At 39.8% G+C, this 22,892-nt stretch overlaps 1 protein-coding gene across 9 annotated transcripts in view; it reads left to right on the forward strand.

Moving 5' to 3' along the window:
• Positions 1-10,332: 10,332 nt before the first annotated feature.
• The window catches only part of LOC122667698 (chromatin structure-remodeling complex protein SYD-like), an 87,761-nt gene continuing 75,201 nt past the window's right edge, over positions 10,333-22,892 (forward strand). For 8 of the 9 annotated variants that reach the window (XM_043864082.1, XM_043864084.1, XM_043864087.1 and 5 more), the window contains exons 1-3: positions 10,334-10,478; positions 10,577-10,638; positions 13,069-14,746. In XM_043864082.1, the coding sequence (XP_043720017.1) occupies positions 10,374-10,478; positions 10,577-10,638; positions 13,069-14,746 (1,845 nt within the window). In that variant the 5' untranslated portion in view covers positions 10,334-10,373. Of the gene's footprint in view, positions 10,479-10,576; positions 10,639-13,068; positions 14,747-22,892 lie in introns of all 9 variants that reach the window. The other variant, XM_043864089.1, reaches the window with a different exon arrangement.

The following is a 22,892-nucleotide window of genomic DNA, read 5'->3' on the forward strand; positions in this document are numbered from 1 at the left end:
TCCCCTCCTAATCCCTATTCTTCTTCTTCTTTTTTATGTTGGTAACAGCCTCGCCTCCTAATCCTTATTCACATGAATTTCTTAAGCACATAGATTTGATATTTATTATTCTCATCCATGTTTCTTTTTGCTTATTGTTCATTGATTGCCAACTTGGCATTTCAGTTTGCGAGTTGATTTAAAGATACTATGAATCTTAAAAATAAATTAAAAAAATTAATTTATTGTGAGTAATACATTGATATGTGTTTATGATCATCTTGTGAGATGCATTAAGTACTTAGTTATTATATTGTATATATTTTGATTGGGAGTTTTGATAGTTATGTGTTCTATATACTATTATTTTATTTGTTGAACGATGTATATGAGTATAACTATAGGCTTGTTACTTAGTGAATATATCTTATATTTTTGCTCCTAATCATATGAAACACATATCATATTAATATTGTATGTTTATCCCAAAATTTTAAAAGTAATATATATATATATATATATATATATATATATATATATATATATATATATATATATATTATTATTTTTTTTGGGGGGGGGGGTAAGAAGATGAACTTTATTTGGAAGAAACACGCTACAACTCAAGGTTGGAGAGCGAACATAACACCATACTACTATCGTGTCTTTACACCAAAAATTTTTAAAGTATTATTAAATTTTACTATAATATTTATACTTATATATATTTTTTACTGAGAAAAACAACGGCATATGGGCGCAAAAATATATGCTCTCTCAACTCTTAGTTTATACGCTTTCATTTGTTGGTACATTTGGAATGCTATGAATAATCTTATCTTCGGCAAGAAGGTTATTTCCCCTGTTGAGGTTGGTCTATTGGCTGCTCAACCAAATGAAGAATTCTGGAGCACCTCTTTGTTAAGCTCTTCTGCCAGATCTATAGGTCCTCCATCTGTTGTTGGTGTTCCCCCAATTTGTTGGAGTCCTCCTCCCTCAGGCACCTATAAACTTAGTTGTGACGCCTCCTTTATCCAACAGCATGGGAAGGGCGGTATTGAGTTCATCATGAATTCTTAAGATATCTACATGACCGTTGTGTCATAGCCTGGCTGTTTCTCCTCCATCCTCCAGGGTGAAGCCATATCGGTTAGATCAGGCCTTCTTTATGCGTGTGCTGAACTCTTTGAATACATCTCTATTGAATCGGATAACCAAACCTTGATCCATATTATGCAAAGCTCCGTTCCTACCCCGGCCGAGGTTCGTTCAGTTATTGAAGACATCCATCAGATTAGCTCCTTCTTCTTGGACATTTTCTTTTTTTATGTTCCTAGAGGAATCAATGTAATTGCTAATACTCTAGCTCAAAAGGCTCTATCGACTGAGAGATCGATAGTCTGGCCTAATTCCACTTCATGGATAATCCAGCTTTGTAAGGATTCCATGAGTTCCTCTCCTTTTGATCAATAAATTCCTTTTGACCCAAAAAAAAAAAAAAAACAAAACTCTCATGTATAATCATTAATACGATGGACCACCTGTTAAAACTCCAAACTCTAACAACCACCCATCAAAAGGGGTGTTTATTCTCTCACATATATAATGTTAATACATAAGATTAACCCCTTGAGGTGTAGTAGAGATCAGCCCAAGAGTGTCAATCAATACAATTTCAGTGAAATACAAAAGACAAAAAGTAAATACCAAAACGATGTCATACAAAATACAAACTTCATTTTCAATACCAATACCATACCAATTTGGTACAGTTTTAATTCAATATAAAAAACGGTTTATTATTTAGTATGATATATGGTTTCTTATTCGAACTATCATTAGTTGTGTATGGTCTTGATAGTCTTGTGTAAAATACGGTTTCAACACATGACATCAATTTCTTATTCGTATGAAATAAGTTAACTTTACTTTGTATTTACATTTTTTTTGGTAAGCTGCCCTTACTCTTTGCAACTTAGCATTATATTATTATATTTACTAAAAAAATGTTATATTATTAAAGGAAAAGCAGTCTCGTAGCACAGCGTGAACCTGCGCCCAAACACAGTTGCGTGCAAAATTACCGGTGCACCCTGGTCCTTTTTGCCTTTCCATGGGTTGCGTCGATCATTTCACGCGCGCGTGTGTCTGGATGTTTATTATATAGGTATATTATATTATTTGAGAAAATGTTCTCTGCATTGGGGGCATAGGATGCACCTAGACACATGGGGTGGGTGAAATGACCGCCCCACCCCCTGAATAGCCAAAATGACGCGTCTATCTCGCCCCATATGTAGACACCTCATTTTGTCTTTTCCCCCGGAGGTTTCCCATAACAATGATGAGCACCCTCCAAGGCCTAGAATCGGTGTATCTGTGGATGTAGAGCCAGCGTGCACTGTCCGAATCCGTATACTGATCACCCATTCCCCTTGTCGGAGCCCGAACCAGAGCCTCCAAGCCCCCTGGAAAGGCTAGATGTTATACCCGCACCTTAGGTCCTAATTTTTCTTATTGTTATCCTTATGACATGTAGATGGTGCTACCACATATGTCGGTGAGTTGTTCTCCTTGGTGGTCAAGCCCAGCCATAAGATCATTGAACACTGCATGGTTCCTCAACCGATAATGGAAAAAATTCGTCGATGGCGACTTCGTCGACTACCCTCTTAGTACCAGCCCTAAAAGCGATGAGTATCGGAGGATGCACCCAGTGTCGCCCCATTTGGACACTTTGCTCGGAGATGAACTCAGCATCGCTATGGGGAAGCTCTTCAGAATCATGGGGGACAAACTATGATGACCAAAGGGTGAGCTACTAACCTATACTATACTTGTTTATCCTCCCCTAAATGGCCTCGAAGCTTAGGTCAAAGCCTAATGGCTTTCAGTGTATTTTTAGCCTTTGCAGCAGCGATGGAGTCACGAACGGACTCACAGGACTGAATTTATGTGAGGCACACCTCCCCGTGTCCCAGACCTCATAGCTATACCCCTAGGCATGGTGCACCATACCCTTGGCGCCCTTATTATGTGTGTGCCTCATTAGTGGGCCCACAAGCCCAATTAATGTATATAATGTGTTTATAACTTAGGTGGCCAAACCAAATAGGCCCTGAGTGGGCCGATACATTACTCAACCATTTATTAGCTCATTCAAGTTCTCACCAACCAAATCATGGGAGCTTGGGAAAAGAAGAAGGAAAGGAAGAGGAGGAGAAGGAGGAGGAGTGGAAGGTTGAGGTGGAGCTCATCCATTGTAGGCTTTGAACCTTACAACGAAGGCACCCAGTCATTCCCCATCTCTCCTCGTTAGCCATCTAAGACCTTCCTTGGGATCGGTTGGGTTCTAGGGTTCCATATGAACCCAAGGGCAGACTTTTGGGGGGGGGGGGGAAGAGACCATTTAATTGGCTCTACCTTCTCCATTTAAAGCCATTAGAACCCCTCTTGCAACTCAAGTTGCTGTTCTAAAGGACCTATACTCTTAACCTAGGTTTGAGAAGCTTTAACTTGATTCTAATCATTGGAATCACCAAGGCCTATGAATGAACTATACACTAAGAACCCTAGGAAGGTTTGGAACACCCCTCCCTAGCTCTTGGAGCCATGGAAATCTCAGTGGTTGAAGGTGGAAGTGAAAGTCCTTTAAATTTCAGACAGAGACAGATCCAGCATCGTGCTTCCGTTCGTAGATCCGTCTAGTGTATTCTGGTGTCTACCTCAAATGGAGCCAAGGACGAATTCAGCCTATTCCTCCATTCGTGGATCCTTTCCCCTCGAGAATGTCTCAGACATCAGATGGATGCACGAACGGATCCACAGATACGTTCCATCCGTGGATCTGTCCTTTGTGTTTTGACCCCTTAGCCTGGACGGAGCTAGGAACGGACTCACACTGCTGCCTCCGTCCCTGAGTTCATCCATGCTCTCTCTTGTTAAACTTGACTTTGACTCTTCGGACTCATCAAGGAGCCTGCCTACACTCTTCTAACACTTATCTCATCCATCCCTAGGCAGTCTAACTTGTTCGAAGACGTGTGTCCGACAATCTCTTTCAACACCCAAACTTTCCATGAATCCTTGGTGAGTGGGTTTTGGGCTTTGTTTGGGTTTGCTTATTTTCCAAACATGTATACATGCTAGTGCATCTTTATCAAACATATTTCATATTGCATATTATTTATTTGATATGATTCATGTGATTGCGATGAGATTTTTGCTTATCTTATATTGGGTTGTGGTGCCAGAACCCCAAAAATGATTACAGTCTTTAACTTGCTTGCCATATTGGTCTGTATGCATTAGCCATGCTGGTACCTGGGTGTTAGATGGTATAGGACGTTGATGCACTAGGAATACCTCTAGGGACGATAGGATCTTGTTTGTAGTATAATTGTGGCTATGATCTCTGTACCCTCATGCTACGACTCTTACCAACAAGGGTTTAGGTATTGGTTAGCCAGAGCACCTGTCGCTTGTGGAGGTGGGAGAGGCCAGGCCAGGGGTAGTAATGGCTATTGAGGTCTGCTACTAGGTGGTATTGAGACTTCGACTGGCGTAGGCTCCCTGCTGTTAACGAAGTTTTCCCTGTGGCGATAAGTTAAGTGACCTATGATGTTTACCCGAGTTATCACAATAGCATCTAACTTTGACTTAGTTTGATTATTAGGTGTAAAATCTATTAACATTCCATACGTCATAGACTATTTGTGAACTGTGTGTTTGCGCATTCCTCGTCCCCTCACTGGCTCAATGGAGCTACCCCCTATGTACACCTCTTTTTAGATTTTGATGCAGATGGCGGTTATTTTTCTGGACTTGAAGCCAACCTTCCAAGTACGAGGATATAGGCATCGAGGAACCTGAGGCTATGTTTGAGGAAAATGGCGAGGGTTGTCCTTGCAACGACTGTTCTAATAGACCGCATTGACACTTGGGATTGTTCCCACTTTTTGTTTACTTTTGGGCCTTGGGCCATGTATAAACATTCTTGTTATACATATATTTTGTATACTTATGTTATGGTAAGTCTGAACATGGTATTAACCTACTGTATCACTTCGTGATTGAACATAATGTAACTATTCTCTTAAACGCTTCTACATAATGGTTTACTTTTAGTAATGTAATATTTATCTTCTTTTGCACTCTGATATTAATGTAATATTGATGTTAGTACAGGACTGTGGATTGGGATACTGTGTCAAGTGATCCTGATAGCTTTATAGGGTGATGTGTGTCATCCTAGTTACCCCTATTTACTGTATTTTATTCCTATTAGAATGGGGGCATGACACTAGTCCTAGCTTAGACCCCTTGGAACCAGCCTGGCCTAGCCAAAACTTGGTCCAAATAGTCCGAGTCATGCCCATCGACATTAGAACCCACCTCGACACTCAGAGGCCCCGAGTCGACACTTGACCCACCTGCCATCGACATCGAGCCATACCCTCTCACTGTCGAACAATTCCCTTTTACTATCTATCCCACTTCAACATTCAACCAATGGAACTCGACACCCGATCCATTTCCCTCAATGTCGAGTACTGTTCATCGACAGCCACTCGATGTTGACTGTAGCCCCCTTCGATGTCGACTCGGGCACTTTCACTGTCGAATAACTGCTGCTCCGAGAAGCCCAAACTTTCTATATTTTACTCCGATTGCGATTCCTTTTGCATCCTAGCCTATTCTTGGTACTTTGGATCTCAATCTTAGCTCCCTTAGGCCCCAAGAAACACCCTAAAGGCAACTAACCAGTTGTCTACACCTCATTGATCCTTACCTTGACTTTACACCAATTGTCGATGCAAAGACACCTCCGTTGGAAAATCCGGATCAACCCAACTATACCTACACAAATTTGGGAGTGCACACACCCCTCTACATCTATAAATACACCCCTCTCACGTTGAAGAGGGTTACATACACTTGACATACACGTGACATGAGCTTCACTTAGCCATAACATAGCCTCCCCTTGATGATTCCTTGCCCATAATGCATTGAAACACCCCTCTATCCATACTTAGCCTCCATTCAAGATTTTGAAGTCTCAACCCATCACTCTCTTGACTCCTTACAACTATATATCCCTCCCTACATCAAGACCTAAAGACGCCAAAGCCTTGAAGACATCAATCCGGCAATTTCGGTGCTTGGTTGAAGAAGCGTTTAAGTACAAGAGACAAGAGAAGCCTCAACAAGTGGCGACACTTGCTCGACGTACAAATCTCCTGAGTTACACAAGGGAAACCTCCACACTCCTATTTTGGTCTTCTTTAATAGGTAGGCCTCGGTGTTTAATCTCATTCAATTATTATTATTTTCTTAATTACATCGTGTTTTGCATCTGCAAGAGGAGTGCGATGCTGTCGTCCTAGACGACGACCACACCTTATTGTTTCTTCCCTCCGTTCTCATTTTTTTTTATGTATTGTATCTCATCCCTCATGCATGCGTCTTCATGATCCTAATCCCCTGTCGTTTAAAACTCCCTCATGCATACGTATAAATCATCTTTGTTTACATGCATTCACCGCATCATTATGTTTAGCCTAGAGTCAATCATGTTTAGGTTCTTTAGGTCTTTAAGTCTTTTATTTTACATTTCAGTATACTAACCCTTGCCTTGCAGTCGAACCTACGGGTACGTATTCTCTTCACTCTCTTTGTATTTTACTTTCTTATATCCTTACTTGCATACTTTTATGTCTTGTGATGTCTAACAATAGAAGACCGGCAAGTCCGGGCGGACTGGGGTGCCTAATACCTTTTCTAGACCGTAACTTGACCCATACCTAGACCAATGGACCATTTGTCCCTAAAAGGGCGTTTTATGTGAGTCATTACATTACAATCTCAGGTGCTAGACTCTCCTCTAGGTGACGACTCTATCCACCTCTCTCTTCTCCCCAAAGAGGGACGGGGTAGAGGACATGTGGCGATCCCCCGCCATGTCATTGTCCTCACACCATGTGTCTGGGCGCAGCTTGCGCCCCCTTGCGCTCCCAAATAGAGAACATCACCGCATATTATATATATGTAAGCACAATAAGTCAATAACACATACCGCTTCAATTCGATACAAAAGTAGATAATTCGGTACAGTTAGGTACATACAATCATTTTAAATTATAAACGGATTTTGTATCAAATCGATAAAGATTCTATTTTCTCATACTAAAGCCGATCCAAATCTTTATATGGTCGATTTCGGTTTTGATTCCAAATTGACAAGTTACCCCCTAAGAGGTTTCAAGTTTGAGATTTCTTGGTCTCATCTACACGGTCACATCCCTAGTTAGTAAAAGCATGTCCATTTTAAACACGTTCCAATTTTTTACTGTTTTAAACACCTTTAGTCTTATGATTGTCAAACATACGGGAAAAAAAGAGAAACGACAAGTATTCCCGTTTTAAACGCGTTTAAAACACGGTCCCTTTTTTGGGGGGGGGCATTTTTTTAAGAACTTGGACTAGTTGAACAATCATTTACTTAACTGACCATATATCTCTATCCCGAACTCTAATTGACTTGATTCTTTCATCAACGTAAATATGAATCGAAGGGCTATATTTCTCATGATATCACCTTCAACTCAAGTTCAATGCACAAACCCTACAATTGAACTACAAACTAATGCATCTAGAAAAAAAAGGTTTCTAAAGCAATGACTCCCAACTCCAACCAAACATACATCACTCCATGAGTGTGTTGGCTATGTTGACAACAATGAGCAACACTATAGCCAACTCTCATTGCTTAACTTTGGATATTGTGGTGTATGAATTGAGAATTGATATTGGATGATATTAGATGACATGTCTTAGAATTCCCTACAGATTGTGAAATATATATAGATTTAATTTTGAAATTTCAACCAAAAAAAAAGAAGGGGAAATTTCCTAGATCTACTAGATAAAAAAACTAATTACAAGGTAAGTAGGTTTAAAATTTATTTTACACTCATTAGTTTCCATTTTGAAAAGATTTACATATTCCCCACAGTTAGTTATTGCTCCTTAAAAATAAAATTGAACTTCCTAAAATACCCTAACATTACTTCATCTTCTCTCCATGTTTTTTATTTTTTTTAATCACATTATATGGGACCCACCCCCTCACTAACAGCGGTGGCTCTCGCAGACTGGGGTTGTTGTGAACTTGTATTCCCATGAAATCTCAAACAATGACAAAACAGAGGAAAGTACAGGTTGGAGTTGCAGACTTGCAGCAAAGTCAACAACATGAACTCAGAGCCGTGTACCCACAACCCTTTAGTTTTAACATACAGAATATACAAATAGGATGAAGGACGCAAATCACCATATCCTCACCAAGAAAGGGAATTCCTCCAGAGCCTTGAATTTACACAAAATAAAAAGCTAAAAAACTCATTACGAACCAAGCTAAAGCTTGAGCTGTAGGAAAGTAAAGGAGGGGCTAGTCCCTTTTCTTCCCATTTGCTCTATCTCTAATTAAGTCGGTGCCATCAAACCCTAAAACCACAACATGCAGAAACAGAACATAGAAACAGCAACAAAACGAAAACTTTGAAACCCACCAATCTCAACATTGTGGATTCCATCTTGAATTTGACGACCAACAAGAATCAAATTGGCATTCGTTGGATCCTCATTGATGAGACGAACCCGTGAGACACAAGCAACTATCCGCCTAACGGATGCGACAAAGAGAAAGAGAACAACAACTAAATGTTTCGAAATTGAAAGTGCTTAGAAATTTATATATTATCGGATATCCATTACTAAAAGTAATTCGCCGGTGGTAACAAAGAGGAAAATGTGAGTCGGTGCTATGCCAAAATGTTTAAGAAGAGAGAACTGGATCTTTTGTATCATCTGACGTGCATTTCACCATTTGGTGGAATCAAATTGAGCGAAAATGGAGACAAGACGTAGTAAGGAAACGAATGCTTACTTGGGAAGAGGATTTGTAGGCACATTACTTATTTAAAAATTGATTTTTATCAATCAAAAGAACACAAAAACCGAAAAGAGAGAGAGAGGAGGAGGTCAAAGAGAATCCGATGTTTCTATCAGTTCTCTATGTTATATGATCACACAATAGACCAAAACGAGACGAGAAAGATAAACTAAATTATGAGAAGGTTGTAGCAATTGTTGGGATGACAGGTAGCGGGGGAAGCAGAGAAGAGTGGGTGAGCCGGGGCCGATGGGGACTCGGATGGAGAGGAGAAGGATTGAACACAGGGGGTGAGGCGGGGGAGGGCAGAGCAGCAGGGGATGGGGCTGGGGTTGATGAGAGCACGATGGGATGGGGTTGCAGGGGAGGGGAGGTGAGAGTGAGAGCGGGAGAGGGAGGGGGATTGGGGGAGTTGCAGGACAAGGTGAGAGGGTTGCAGGCGAGGGATGATGCGGCTTTTGAAGAGGAAGATGAGAGGAGGTCATGGGTCCCACATACTGTGATTAAAAATGAAATTATTGAATAAAAATAAAAAAAAAAATACATGGAGAGAAAATGAAATGATGTGAGGGTTATTTTAGGAAGTACAATTTTATTTTTCATAAGCAATAACTAACTTTGGGGATTAAATAAATCTTTTCAAAATGAAAACTAATAGATATAAAATTAAGTTTAAACCTACTTATCTTGTAATTAATCTAGGAAATTTCCCAAAAAAAAAAATCCTCATTTTTGTCCCTGTACGTTTGCAATATTTTACCGTATAAAAATCCCTACCGTCGGTTTCTGTTTTTATTTTTTCCAACTATGGTCACACCCTTAGTAACGCGCGTGGTATTAACATCCTCCAAAGTTTTGCCGGTTGGTCACGTTCTTTGGCGAGTTTGGGGATATACGGGGAGAAAATCATAAAACCCGCGAGACCCTTTACACGGTATATATCTCGTCTCGCTCCCTCGTTCCCAAAGTGGTAAGAAAGAGAAGCGGGGATCCTCTCACCAACCGTAGCATGTAAATGAATTTAAGAACAATTTAGCTTCACTTTGAGTTTAACTTGGTTTGATCGTCCTCACCCAATTTCTCTTTCCATCTGTGTTTTTTCGTCGGGTATTGCATAGAGGAGAATTCGCGGCGATTTGGTTCATTTGGGGCAGCTTGGCTTGACTTTTAGGTTTAGGGTTTCTCTTTCAAACCATTTTTGCTTGTTGAGATCCTGATGGTGTTAAATTCACAATCAGTTCGCATTTCTTCTGATTTACGTGTCCATTAAACGTTGGACATATGTAGATGTATCGATTCTCAGAGCTACACAAAACCCTTTACTGTTTGGAAGTGTCCGAAACCCTAGGGTGTATTATTTGAGCTGAAATGACCCAGAAACCGCAATAGGCTGTTGTTCTGAAAGGGTGGATTTTATCTATTCTTCAGTTGCAATGAGATGGCAGCTTCACATCATGTCGAAATGGAGGCAGCGAAGTTTCTGCAAAAACTTATTCAGGAGTCGAAAGATGAGCCTGCGAAACTGGCAACAAAACTTTACGTGGTACATTCGAGTTGATTAATTTGGAAACTGTTTGTTTGATCGTTTCTGACTCCTGTATATAATACTCATTGATTCTTCTATTTTCGTTGAGTGTTTAGATATGCCAGCACATGAAGATGAGTGGGAAGGAACAGTCCTTGCCATATCAAGTAATTTCAAGGTGAAACATTTCCAGCTCAATTAATCTCATTACCATTATCTTAAATATGAGAGATATACCTGTTTAGGTTTTGCTACATTGGATTTGTTTCTTCTGGTTTCAAATTCCACTCACATCATTGATTTATTTGGTTAAAGTCTTGGCTGCCAACTTATAACGTTATGATTACTGAGACCCAATATTTTGTTTTTTCCAATTAAAATGCATTTATTATTTGTATGAGTGCATAAGAGTTGTGCTGTGGAAAGGGAAAACATTTGATCCACATTTAAACTTTTGCATGAAAGAAAATCCTGAGTTTGTGGATTGTTTTCACAGTTCACTTCTTGGAGCAGTAGCTATTCTTAGGATGTTCAATAACTTCTCCCCTCCTCCCCCTTTTCCCTAGTATGGAGACTAAATTCTTTATGGCCTTGTTTGGATGTCCTCATATTGAAGGCACAAAAAGGTGAGGGAAATAGTGTATTTTCCCTCATTTCAATAATCATGATTTGTCCAAAACCATAGTTGTCATGGCGTCTAGACGATCCAAGGTGTTGGAGGGGGCCTGGGCGCAAGGTGACCAAGCCGCTCGCCTAGACACCCAAGGCATAAGCGTCCAAGGCGACGCCTTGACAATTATGGCCAAAACTAAACAGCGAAAGAAAGAAAGGAAAAAAAGAACGCCGAATAAGAATAAGATAGACCAGGGAGGTGGGAGGGAGGGAAAATTGACAAACCTAGACTACTCAACCATGGGTACATCTCATATACAAGACTCTTTCGAGCAAAATAAACTCCCATAAGGAACATGATTTATTACTTTGATTAGGATTATTTATAAAGCAACTTCACCACTTACATAGACTTCTCTAAGATCATTTGGCCTGCTCAACTAGGCTGAATTAACTAATATTTAATTAGTAAAAAAATTACCATTTTGTGTCTTGTAGGTCATGAGTTAAATTTAGACAAATAGATGCTTTCTGACTGGGCTGTCAGATCTAGCAATTAACATGGGCCTCCAGATTGGTTCTTATTTATCTGTCTGAGTTGCTGACTAATGGCTAACTCATCAGGAAATATATTGACCTGAGTGTATCTACAAGAGGGCTCTGATGCTACTTTCCAGAGTTGTACATTGTATTATGCATATCTGGTCCAGCATGTTGGCTTTTGATTATTGTATTTTCTTTATTCTCAGTGAAGTTTTCCTAATGTAAGACTAGAACCAGATTAGGACTAATCACATGCAGGATCGAATAAAAAATCTCCGAAGAACAAAAAAGAGAGTAATGGAATCCCAAAGAAAACAATGGTAGCTCAAAAATTGGTTGGAGAAGAATGATGAGATCTCAAAAGATAACCAAAAGAAAGAATCTCACATAATTAATAACCTGTTGAAGCAGCAATGATCTTGATGTAGTAATATTCAAGAAATCGATTTGACAATCAGCTGAAAGAAATCCCAGCAACTTGTAGCATTCTTGAACTCGATTTGACTGAAACTAGGGTTTAGAATCAAGAATCGATGGAAGGCGATCGGCGAAGGGAATGGGTATCTCACCCTAGGCCTCTTACCTATCTTATCTCAGGATTTCAACATTGCATAAGCAACTTTTCTATTCATTCAAATTTGTGAACAATGTTGGCCTCCCTTACAAACTTATATAGAAAACTCAAAAATAGACTTAAACACTAAAAAAGGCCTAACCCTATCCTTAACTGATAAGGTCGCCTAAATTGACTAGGGAAGTGAAATAATAAAGAAAATAGACTCAAAGCATGACTAACTAAACTAATGAAGTAAATCCTGTTTTCTTACTTTCTACCCATATTTTTAGGCCCATTAAATTGGCCAATTACAAAATAAACCCATGGGATCAAAGTCCCAATACATATATGACCCAACCCAAAGCTTATTTTCAATAAAATAACTTTAGGTGACTTATCTACATCATTTCCGCTGAGAAGAAGAAAAAGACTAGTCCTAGAGTTGCTATGATCATTTTTATGATGAAAGCAGCAAGGCTTACTGACACACAATCTTTTATTTTGATATAATCCTAGAAAGAAATGATGTAGAGTTTGAAGTGTTAAACTCTGAATATCAATATTGTGTGTCTTGGTATTTTGTTTCCTGAAGGTCCATTTCTTCATTTGTGGCTTCATTCAGTAGCAGACTAGCAGGCAACTACTTTATTCACATAACATCATATAGTGGTTGCTGTTCTTATTAGATATATCTTCTTTACTTTTTCATGTTTGCCAGGATTATGTTTATATCTTTTGCTGTGACATCCTCCAAGTCTTAACTGCATTTGGTGGTGAATGAAACCAGTAGACTGAGGCTCATTTTTGTCAAATTAGTGGAGCGGAAGCTTTACATGTCCATACCCTGTTTACTACCTTTTCCTGCTGAAAAATTTATCCTGATTTATTCTATGTCAGGGCCATGGAAACGGTAATCAATCAAAATGGTATTGATATTGAGGCGTTGAAGTCATCACGTCTTCCTATGACTGGTGGAACACAAATGGGAGACTCTGGAGTTGCAAGGTCAGCAGAGAAGGATAAGCTTGACAGTCAACCATCAGTAGGTCTGTCTTTAAGAGGTTCATCTGTCAATGCATGGCATGCCGGATCAAGTGGTAAGATAAAGGATGATATTTATGGCGGATCGAGCGAGGGGATAGGGGTTCTGAAAGAGTCTAAAGCAGGTTTTCCTGAGAATGAGATGGGGAGGCTTGAGTCAGTTGTTCTGAACAGGCCACCTGCTGGGCCAAGCAGGTCTGAAAACGTGGGACATGATGCTTATCAAGGATCTGTATCCCAGAGAAGTGGTAAAGTTTTTGATCATGAAAGTCCATCTAGTCTCGATACCAGATCTGCAAACTCACAGGAAAGGCGTGATAAAGCAAAACCAGATAAACAGGGACTTAAAAAAGATACTAAAAAGGCTAGTGCTAAGAGAAAGAGAGCAGACTCAACCTCAGCCATGGAAACACATAATGACAACCCTCAGCAACTAGATAGTCCTGGTATCAGATTCAATCCAAAAAAGGGGAAGCCGATGAACAAGGGTGATGCACAAGGCGGTTTCACAATTAAAGGTGGTGAACACAATCCTGTTCAAAGTAGTGATCACGTGGATTATCTGTCTTCCTTATCTGGTGGATTGGGATCAATATTTAGGACCAAGCAAGAGAATCAGAGTTTAATAGAGAGGCCAGGTGATAAAACAATAACCACAAATTCAATGTCTTGGGCTCAGACTCCAAAATATCCAGAAGAGGGAGAAGTCTCTTCTGCTCATGGTGCCTTGGGACTACAGAAAGGCGGAATGCAACTGTCCAGACATGAAATTCTCAGTTCTGGTGGCTGGATTCAGAATAAAGTGGCGTTCCAATCAGAAAATTCTCAAGGCTCTAGATTTCCTCTTAATGTTGTTTCAAGTGCTTCAACAGCTGAACAGTTGGCAGTGCAGTCTCCTGGAACAAATAGAGAGGATGGCCAGTCCTCCGAAGGAGCAATACTTTGTAAGACTGGAGGCTTTTGGCAACAACAAAGTGTTCCTCATTCAGCACAACAAATTGGAGAGGAATCTCTTGGTAATGATACTGAACTTGGGGGTCCTGGAAGGCCCCTTGGAGCAGTAAATAGTAACATCTTACATGGTAATACTGCAATCTTAGGTGGCATTGGCAATGTTCATGGAGGCATGCCAGGGGCTTTTGGTTCGTATCCAATGGTAAGGCCAGGTTTCTCTGCTCCAATGCAATTTAACAGTTCTTTCAATAGTCATGATTTGACTTCAAAGATGCACAAGGAGAGAATTATAGAGGCTTCATCTGGATCTCAACTGCTGGAGAAGAATAATGACATGATGTCTAATGATATGCCCATGAAACCTCCTGCAGTTGAGTTTGCTTCTACCAAAGTTGCTTTTCATTCTGAACTTAGGAAACCTGGATTCATAAGGGATGCAGTGCCAAGCATTTCTGAGAAAGGTCTGGATGCTCAATTTTGTTCGTCTGGTCGTCGAGAGGAGGCATTATCTGGTGGAAGGGTCTCAGAGCAGGATCGAGGCATTTTAAATGCCGCAGCCAATTCCAGTAAGATGGTGCAGGTACTCTTTTGTCATCACTCTGGGTTTCATCAATGATTTCCTTGAGGAGGAAGTTTTAAAACATCATTTTGTAAGGTACAAGACTAAAGCCTAGTCAAATTTCCACTAATCATAGATCTAATCAATTCGTCCCTAAAGGCTGATTAAATTCCCCTCCTAATGTAGTTCTAGATTGGAAGGAATCCAACTAGAAGCCAGTAAACCAGGATCTGCTATGAATACTAAATTGGCTAGGCTAAAATTAGGTGTTTTTGGTGAAATTAGGGTTAGGTTTTTAATGTAGATGGGGATCAACTAATAACCACTATACAATAGGATTGATGATAGGTTGCAGCAAAACATCAAATTAGAAACAAAATAGAATTAGTAACGTAGTAAATAAGAACCACACCAGCTAGCAGAAGGTCACCAAACTTAGGTCGAGTGGAGGTGATGTTGAACAGGTTCCATGCTCTAAAATTCATCCAATTCTGATGGTTGGATTCTGAGATATGAAAAGAACTCCAAAATAGAAGGTTATGGAATATCTCACAAACAGTACTGTATTTTGGGCTCCAATGTAGATCGAGGGTTGGCCTTGTTGGGGTGAATGCTTGTTGCAAGTTTGGGTCAATTCTGATGGTTAATGGTGGAGTTCTGAACTGGAGTTGAAAATAGAAGGTTAGCTTCAAATTAGAAGGTAAGTGACGTAGATCGATTCAGCCAGCAACAGGGTTCAAGGCAGGGATTGAGTGGCATCCTTAGAGGTCTGGAACAGTCCTCCAAGTATCACCCATACTTGGCAAGGTGGCAAGGCGACCCAAGGTGGTGGAGGGTGTGTCTAAGCACTTAGGGGACATAGTGCCTGAGTGTTATTTTTTATTTCCCCTCTTTTCTAATTTTATTTAATATGCTACAATATGTATCTTATATCGTCAAAAATCAACATTAAGCGACATCAAGTTGTCAAAAATCAACATTAAGTCATCAAAAATCAATATTAAGCCACATCAAGTCAACAAAAATCAACATAGAAATAGAAGACAGCAGAACTAAAGAAGCAAGCTATTGGAAGTTTGGAATAATCAAAACATACATTTGGTTTATATGTTCTTAGAATTGGTCATTTTCAGGCATATCTAGTCTCACATTTAGTTTATACTGTTCTTAGGAAATATGATCTTATCAATAAGTAATTAACCTGCTCTCGATTTAGAGGAATGTTTTTGTTCTCTAAGTAGCTTGACTGGTCAAATGGTTTTATTTTTACATGAGACTTTTTGTATTAGGTAGAGCACAAAACTAACTTTTCAACAAATCCAAGATTGCTTAAATCTGATTTATATTGAACAAGTTATGTTCCGGTCAAGCCTTATTTGGTGTGTGCAAATGCTGTCAAAATTGATCTGTATGAAAATATTTTTTTAAATATAAAAACAAATGAATATTTTACCGCACTTTTGGTTTTTAACAATGTTTTACCATATTAGGATTTATGGAATTTTTAGATTTGAGAAAAACCCCAGCGTTAGAAAGTTGAAAATTTCACCCACCGCCAAAAATCGAGTTTATTTTCTTGAACTGGAGGGTTAACTTCTTATTTTTTTGGAATTTGATTTTTTAATTATTTTTATTGGATTAAAATAGGGGATATTTGCTTATTTATGAAGAATATCTTAATTAAATGTTTCATTTATTTTTTCATTTGCTTAAATGATATTTGGCATAAGTGTCAGAACCTAGTTTGATACCAAGTAAACCAGTGCAAGGCATAGTTGTCATGGCGTCCTGGCGCTGGAGAGGGCTGCATGGCGACCTACGCCATGGCGACCCTCTTTGATTTCTTCTTCCTGTCTCTCTTTCCCTCTTCGATTTCTTCTTCCCTCTTCGATTTCTTCTTTCCCTCTTCAATTTCTTTAGATTTCTTCTTTCCCTCTTTGATTTCTTCTTCCTGTCTTCTTTCCCTCTTCGATTTCTTGTTCGATTTCTGAATTTTCTTCTTAAAACTTGAGAAACAATAGAGAAAAAATAAAACATGGCTTGAGTATACATCTATTAACACATTAAAAATAGAGAAAATAAAAAATAAAACATGGTCGACATGCTCGCCATGGCAACGCCATGGCGGGTGACATGTCGATATATCGACGTGACACCCCTCCACCGACTTGGATCGCCGTGACACCGTGACAACTATGGTGCAAGGCGCCCTACAATAAGGCGGCAGCCGCCTAGGCACCTAGAAATCCGCTTGGACACCTAAGCGGCGCCTTGACAACTATGGTATCACCCTCGATGGAGTAAAGGCTGTGCTGGGTTTAGGTCCTTCGATTCAGCAGCAAGGAAACAAAAGGGTTGCAGCCGGCAGGTGTGATGCAGCACCAAGTGGCCACACCCGAAGGAAGAAGAAGAAACAGCCCTGAATTTAGGGCTTAGATTGGAGTCATTGTTTAGGCTTACATTTAGTAGGTTCTATACTTAGTTTATTTTTCATGATTTAGTGTTTTATTGAATTGAACCGGTTAAACCACTAGTTCAATGTAAGTGATTTTATTTAAGTCTTTTATTTTAAGTTGTTAGGGACAATTAGGTCATTTTATTGCTTTAAGTTATTAGCTTTTGGTTTTTATTCATTCCCTTCCATGATTTATGAAGGAAGAGTGTAGTTTGTAATAGGATTTGGCCTTTGGCCTTTTATTATAAGTATTCAAATCGTGGGAGGCTCCCCTACAGTTTATGAGATTAAAAAAATCGTTTGCTGCCTTTGTTGCTGCTGCTGCTCCTTGAGAGTATTCATCCTTGTGGTTCTATCAAGATGGAAAGGGTAGGTGGATCTCCTACGACTCCTTACGCCGTGACGGCTGGGAGGATCCTCTACAGTTGGAAGGTGGTTCTATCCTTCTATCACAGAGCTGCTGCCTCCAATGGAGACTTGCTGCAACTTCAAGTTTCTTCTTCTATCCCTCCAATCCCAACCCCCATCGATCCCCTTTGTTTTATTTTACTTTTATCACATCTGTCCTATACTAATTTTTAGTTATCCATCATTTAAAGCCATCTCAGACCCTCCCATTAAGTCCCCTCATCGATCCATCATCATTCAGCCATTAAACCTGCAACTCCATATCATTGTTTGGGCAATCCTCAACCCCTTATCTCCCAATCAGACCATCAACCTGCTGTCATAATTGGACCATCAGTTCCTTTTATTAGGACCCCCACTCGATTCCTATTAGAGTCCCCATCAAATCATAGAATAAAAAACCCCAGCCCTCTCAACAAACCTGCAAATTTCCAAGGAAAACTCCATTGAAGCCATAGCTTGGTTTTCGAGCTACCAAGTTCCAGCCACCTGATCCCTTTCAAACTCCCATCGAGTTCCCTAACCATTCCTCTCTAAACTCGAGCCAAGTTTCAGCCCTCCATTCCTTCTCTCACCCCCTCATCACCACACACCATTAAAACCCCAAAACCCCAGATCGATAAGTCAGTTGATATTTTTACATTTTATTGACCCCTTAGACCTGCCTATTAAAACCATATAAGATTTGATCCCATTCTCATAAACCTAACTCTAATTCTGCCCATTCGAACCAGCAGCCCCCTTTTGATCCTGTTGCTTGGTCTCTAGTAGGATCCTTCTCCTTTCTAGAGCTACATTAGTGTGGTGATGGGATTTCTAGCCTCTGTTCATCAATAGCAACTCCAACATTGGGTTGTCTTCTGGTCTTTCTCAGATGCAGCAGCAGCACACAGTTGATGTCACAAAGTAACGGTAGGGGTATAGCTCGATTGAGGTGAGAAGACAATGAAAACAAGATAGGAGAAGAAGAGAGAAGGGAATAAGGAGATTCGTCTGTCACCAGCCCTAAGGTTTCGACTCTCTCAGCCAGGCCTTCTCGCCCTTCATGCTCACAATATGATGATAAACTTTGCATAAAACGATCAGATCAACTTCATTAATTGTCTGGAGACTACTAAGAGCCATTACTTATACAAGCAGCAATACCTTGCCCCTCAAGTAAATATAAAATAGAAAGCAATTTGCTACCAAGTAGCTTACAAGCTAAATAGAAACTTCCTAAAATAATTTAGCTGCCTTATTTTTCAAAATAGAAACTCCTATTTTAGAGAACAAAACAAAAATAGTAACAAACTGAAATTAAAAACTACCTAATATACTTTCTAAAACTGAAATAGAAACTGAACTATGGCAGCATTAGGATAAAATCTTTCTCCACTTGATGGGCCCACAAAAATCTTCTAAAAAATATCCCCACACAAGGACTGTGACACTGTTCACATGAACAATGTTTTGGCCTCTTCTTCTTCATGTTTTGTCCTACATCAGGTTTGATTAGAGTTAAGGTTTGATGTGTGGGTTATGTTAAGTTGAGGTAGGGGAGTCTATTAGTGAAGGTCCTGAGATGTTTTGATGGAGGGAAGTATGTAAACATGAAAGGGCAGCAGGTTAGGGTTAGGTTTCCTGTATTTTTGAAAAGAGGAATATGGGGGATTCTAGGGTTTAGGATGGTCAGTTTGGGCTAGGGTTTGGAACGAGCTTTCCATAGGGTGAGAGAGTGATTCGATCCAAGTATGGGCAGATTCTGATGGTTGGTTTAGTATATGGAGGTTTTAAGACTTGGAAAACTCATAAAAAGGGGGAAATTTATGGTTGGGGTTGTAGAAGGTTAGGAGAAGAATTGTGGGGATGGGGATCACTTCTAACTCACTATTGTTGCAGAGGAATCCTGGCAGCAGCTTGTTGGAAGTTGAAAATTTGAATAAAAACTGAATCTTGAATTAGAACTTGAAGGAGATATTCAAAGTTAAAAGAAGTTGAAGGAGAGCTTCAAAAGTGCCACCCGGGCTTCACACCGCAAGTGTCGATTGGATCAAACACCAATCCCACCAGCCTTGTTCAAACAGCAGACAAAAATCTTCATTGGAGAAGAAGAGCAGCAAAAAGCTTTTCATTAATGTCAAAATTCGTGTTCAATAATTGCCCCCCTTACAAGCTTATATAAAAGACTCAAAAATAGACTCCTACACTAAAAAGGAAAGGCTTAACCCAATCCTTAACCTAATAGGTAACTTAAACTGACTAGGAAACTGAATAGACTCAAACAGAGTTCTAATCCAGCCCCACTAAACACTTGAAAGAAAACTACTAAAATCACATAAACTGAACCATTGGTTGAACCGGTTCAATTTATGAACAAAACTACCAAAATAAAACTAAGTATGGAACTAAAATAACTAATCCCGTATGCAACCTAATTACCCATATTTTAGGCCCATAAAAGTGGCCTATTACATAGAAAACCCTTGGGATCAAAGGCCCAACATGTATATAACCCAACCCTTGATTTGTTCCTAAGCAAAGAAGCCCAGTTTGGTGATGAATCTGCATCACCTCTTGTTTCTCTTTTTACCCCTTAATAAATATTTGTTTTACTCATAGATGTATTTATCTTCACCTGTTAGTTTATTTGTGACAACAAGATTTGTTTTATCAATTAGAAGTCAAAAGAGTGTTGGAATTTTTAGCTCAAATTATGAGCAGGATGATCATTATGCTTGCTGGAGCGAAAATAAATATATGGAGGAATTTCTGTTATGAGATTCATTTGAGCTCAATTGGAAAGTTAAGACCTAGAAATCAGTTCACCTTGGCTGTCAGCCCCTCTAAGTTGACAGAATTTTTGTTTGTTATTGATGGACCGAACTTAAATAGTTGAGATACGGCTATGTTGGATTGACTCAAGCATCATGAAAAATTCAAAGTGGCATCTCACTTCTTCCCTTTATACTCATTTGTTCGAGTGGAATGGAGAAACTCTTCCAGTGGAGAAGATCAATTTTGGTTTTGATGGTTGCTCTCAAGGTATTTGCCCTCTTCACATTTGAAATCTCTTTCTGAATTACAAGGGGGCAGGTATTGGATCCCTGCTCTCAAACAAGATCCAGGCCTTGCTCCTCAGCGAGTATCTTTAACTTATTCCTGCCAAGTTAGTAACTAATGGACTTTGAATTAGCCTTACAGCAGGTTTCAGATCTTCCCAAAGGCAGGAACGCAGAACATCGATAAAAGGCCAGAATGGGAGAAAATTAATATCGTAAGACTTGTTTTTCTGGTCGAGTTTGTCCTTGAAGCAGTTGGATGATTATCCAAAATATGATAAAATCTAATGACCAGATTTGGAAAATAAAAAAAAAGTTGATGAAATTTGAAACAGAGATTTATTAACTACAGAAATTTAGTTCCTAAATCAAGGAATAGCAAGTGAAAACCTATAAGAAACTCAGAACAGATTTTGTAACCAAACAGTACGGTATAAGTACCTCAAAAAATCTCTTTTCGTCCTATGAACTTTACGGTGTATGAAGTTTTACAAGCTCGTAATGAGGGATGCGATCTTGCTCGTGAAGGTAATGAAATTATCCGTGAGGCTGGACAGATAGACCCTATGAAGCGTTACTGTTCCCTGGGATTGCCCCAAAGATCTAGTAACTTGCTGGAACTAGAAGTAATGGGGGACAATAGTGCTGTTACATCACTCAAGACAAGACTGTAGACTGCTGACAAACGGGGACACGATCGATGCAGGAGAATCTTGGACCGGGACGACCCAATTGCAGGGGGAGAAAGAGAAGAAGCCATGAGAAGGAGGAGGAGGGGGGGTTGCACACACAAAAACTCACTTTTCAATTAATTCTTTCATAATCTCAATCATGGGGATTGCATCATATATAAAGAAAAAAATAAATGACTCTTAAAAATGTAAAACTCACCCTCTAGCTAAAACTTATCCAAAGAGGGAAACTGAAACAATTGGAAACCAAATATCCTACGTAACTAACTTCTTAAAATAAATCAACACACATTATTTCCCCAAATAAGATAAATTCCTAAATTCAAATTGGACCCGGTTCATCTCCATGCAACTGGGTTTGGGTCGGTCCAAGGTAGTGCACCAGTTGGGTCGGCCTGGTCCAAGATTCTCCTGCATCAACGATAGACCAACAGAAGGCAGTATCTGCTGTAGAAATCCAGGTCTGGAACTGAGAGGGGAACAATGACAAGAGTTGGAATCAAAATACCAGTTCAAAGGTTAAACAGAAATATAACTTGAATGTGCAACATGGAGAAGTAGTAAAAAAAAATGTGACCTTAGGTGGAGTAAGAAAAAGAAGAAGAAGATGGAAAAGAAAAGGATATGGACGAGATCTCCCACCTAGAACACGACAGCATCTCACCAATCTATTTTGCTTCCCACCAAGCTACCTTGGCATCACACCAAGTAGCTACTGCATCTGAGAAAAGCACACTGCATCTTACAGAAAATTGCAGCAAAGTTCTATATTTTTGTTAAAATTGTTCATAGTGGGTATGATCCCCCTTTATGGAAATAAGCAAATAGGACATCCCTATGTATGGTAGGGAGAATAATGTAGGACTAGATTACCTAGTCGCAAATAACCCACAAGAATCAAAATAGCAACTAGGACAGAATCAGAAGGTTAGGGCTTTCAAACCAAACCAGCCTGTAGAATGCCTCCAAATTCAGATTGAATGGAGATGATGTTGAAGAGAAGCTGCACTCCAAATTTTAGCCAATTCTGATGGCTAGGAGTTGAGATATGAAGACAATCCCAAATTAGAAGGTTTGGCGATAGCTTGCAAACCAGCACTGCACTTAGGCTCCAAGTAGGATCGAGTGTAGGGCTTGATGAGATGAAGCTCTGCTGCAAGTTTCGATGGAGGGAAGTGCAGTTATGAGATGGGATTGAAAATAGAAGGTTAAGGCTATGGAACAATCCACCCAGCAGACTGGGATAGAACTGGGGATTGAGTGGAGTGTTTGGTGGTCTTGCTCTGCAAACTCCAACAGGTTCTGGTGGTGGGTTGTGAAGTTATGGAACTCAGAAGTTGCAGCAACAATCCAGCTTGCAGGCACAGCAGCAGTCTTCATTCGATGGCAGCAACAGCAGCAACAATCAAGGACTTGCATGAGAGAGCTTCTAGGCTTCAGCAGGGATCGATTGCTGCAGTTGTAGTCATAAAACACAGCAGAGGGAGGCTTGGCTGGTGTAGAAGAGAAGATAGAAGAAGAAGAAGGAGGTAGGGGGATGGACTTTCTCAGCGCTGGGTCTCTCACCCACA

This window comes from Telopea speciosissima, chromosome 7 (genome assembly GCF_018873765.1).
Source record: "Telopea speciosissima isolate NSW1024214 ecotype Mountain lineage chromosome 7, Tspe_v1, whole genome shotgun sequence".
Lineage (NCBI taxonomy): Eukaryota > Viridiplantae > Streptophyta > Magnoliopsida > Proteales > Proteaceae > Telopea > Telopea speciosissima.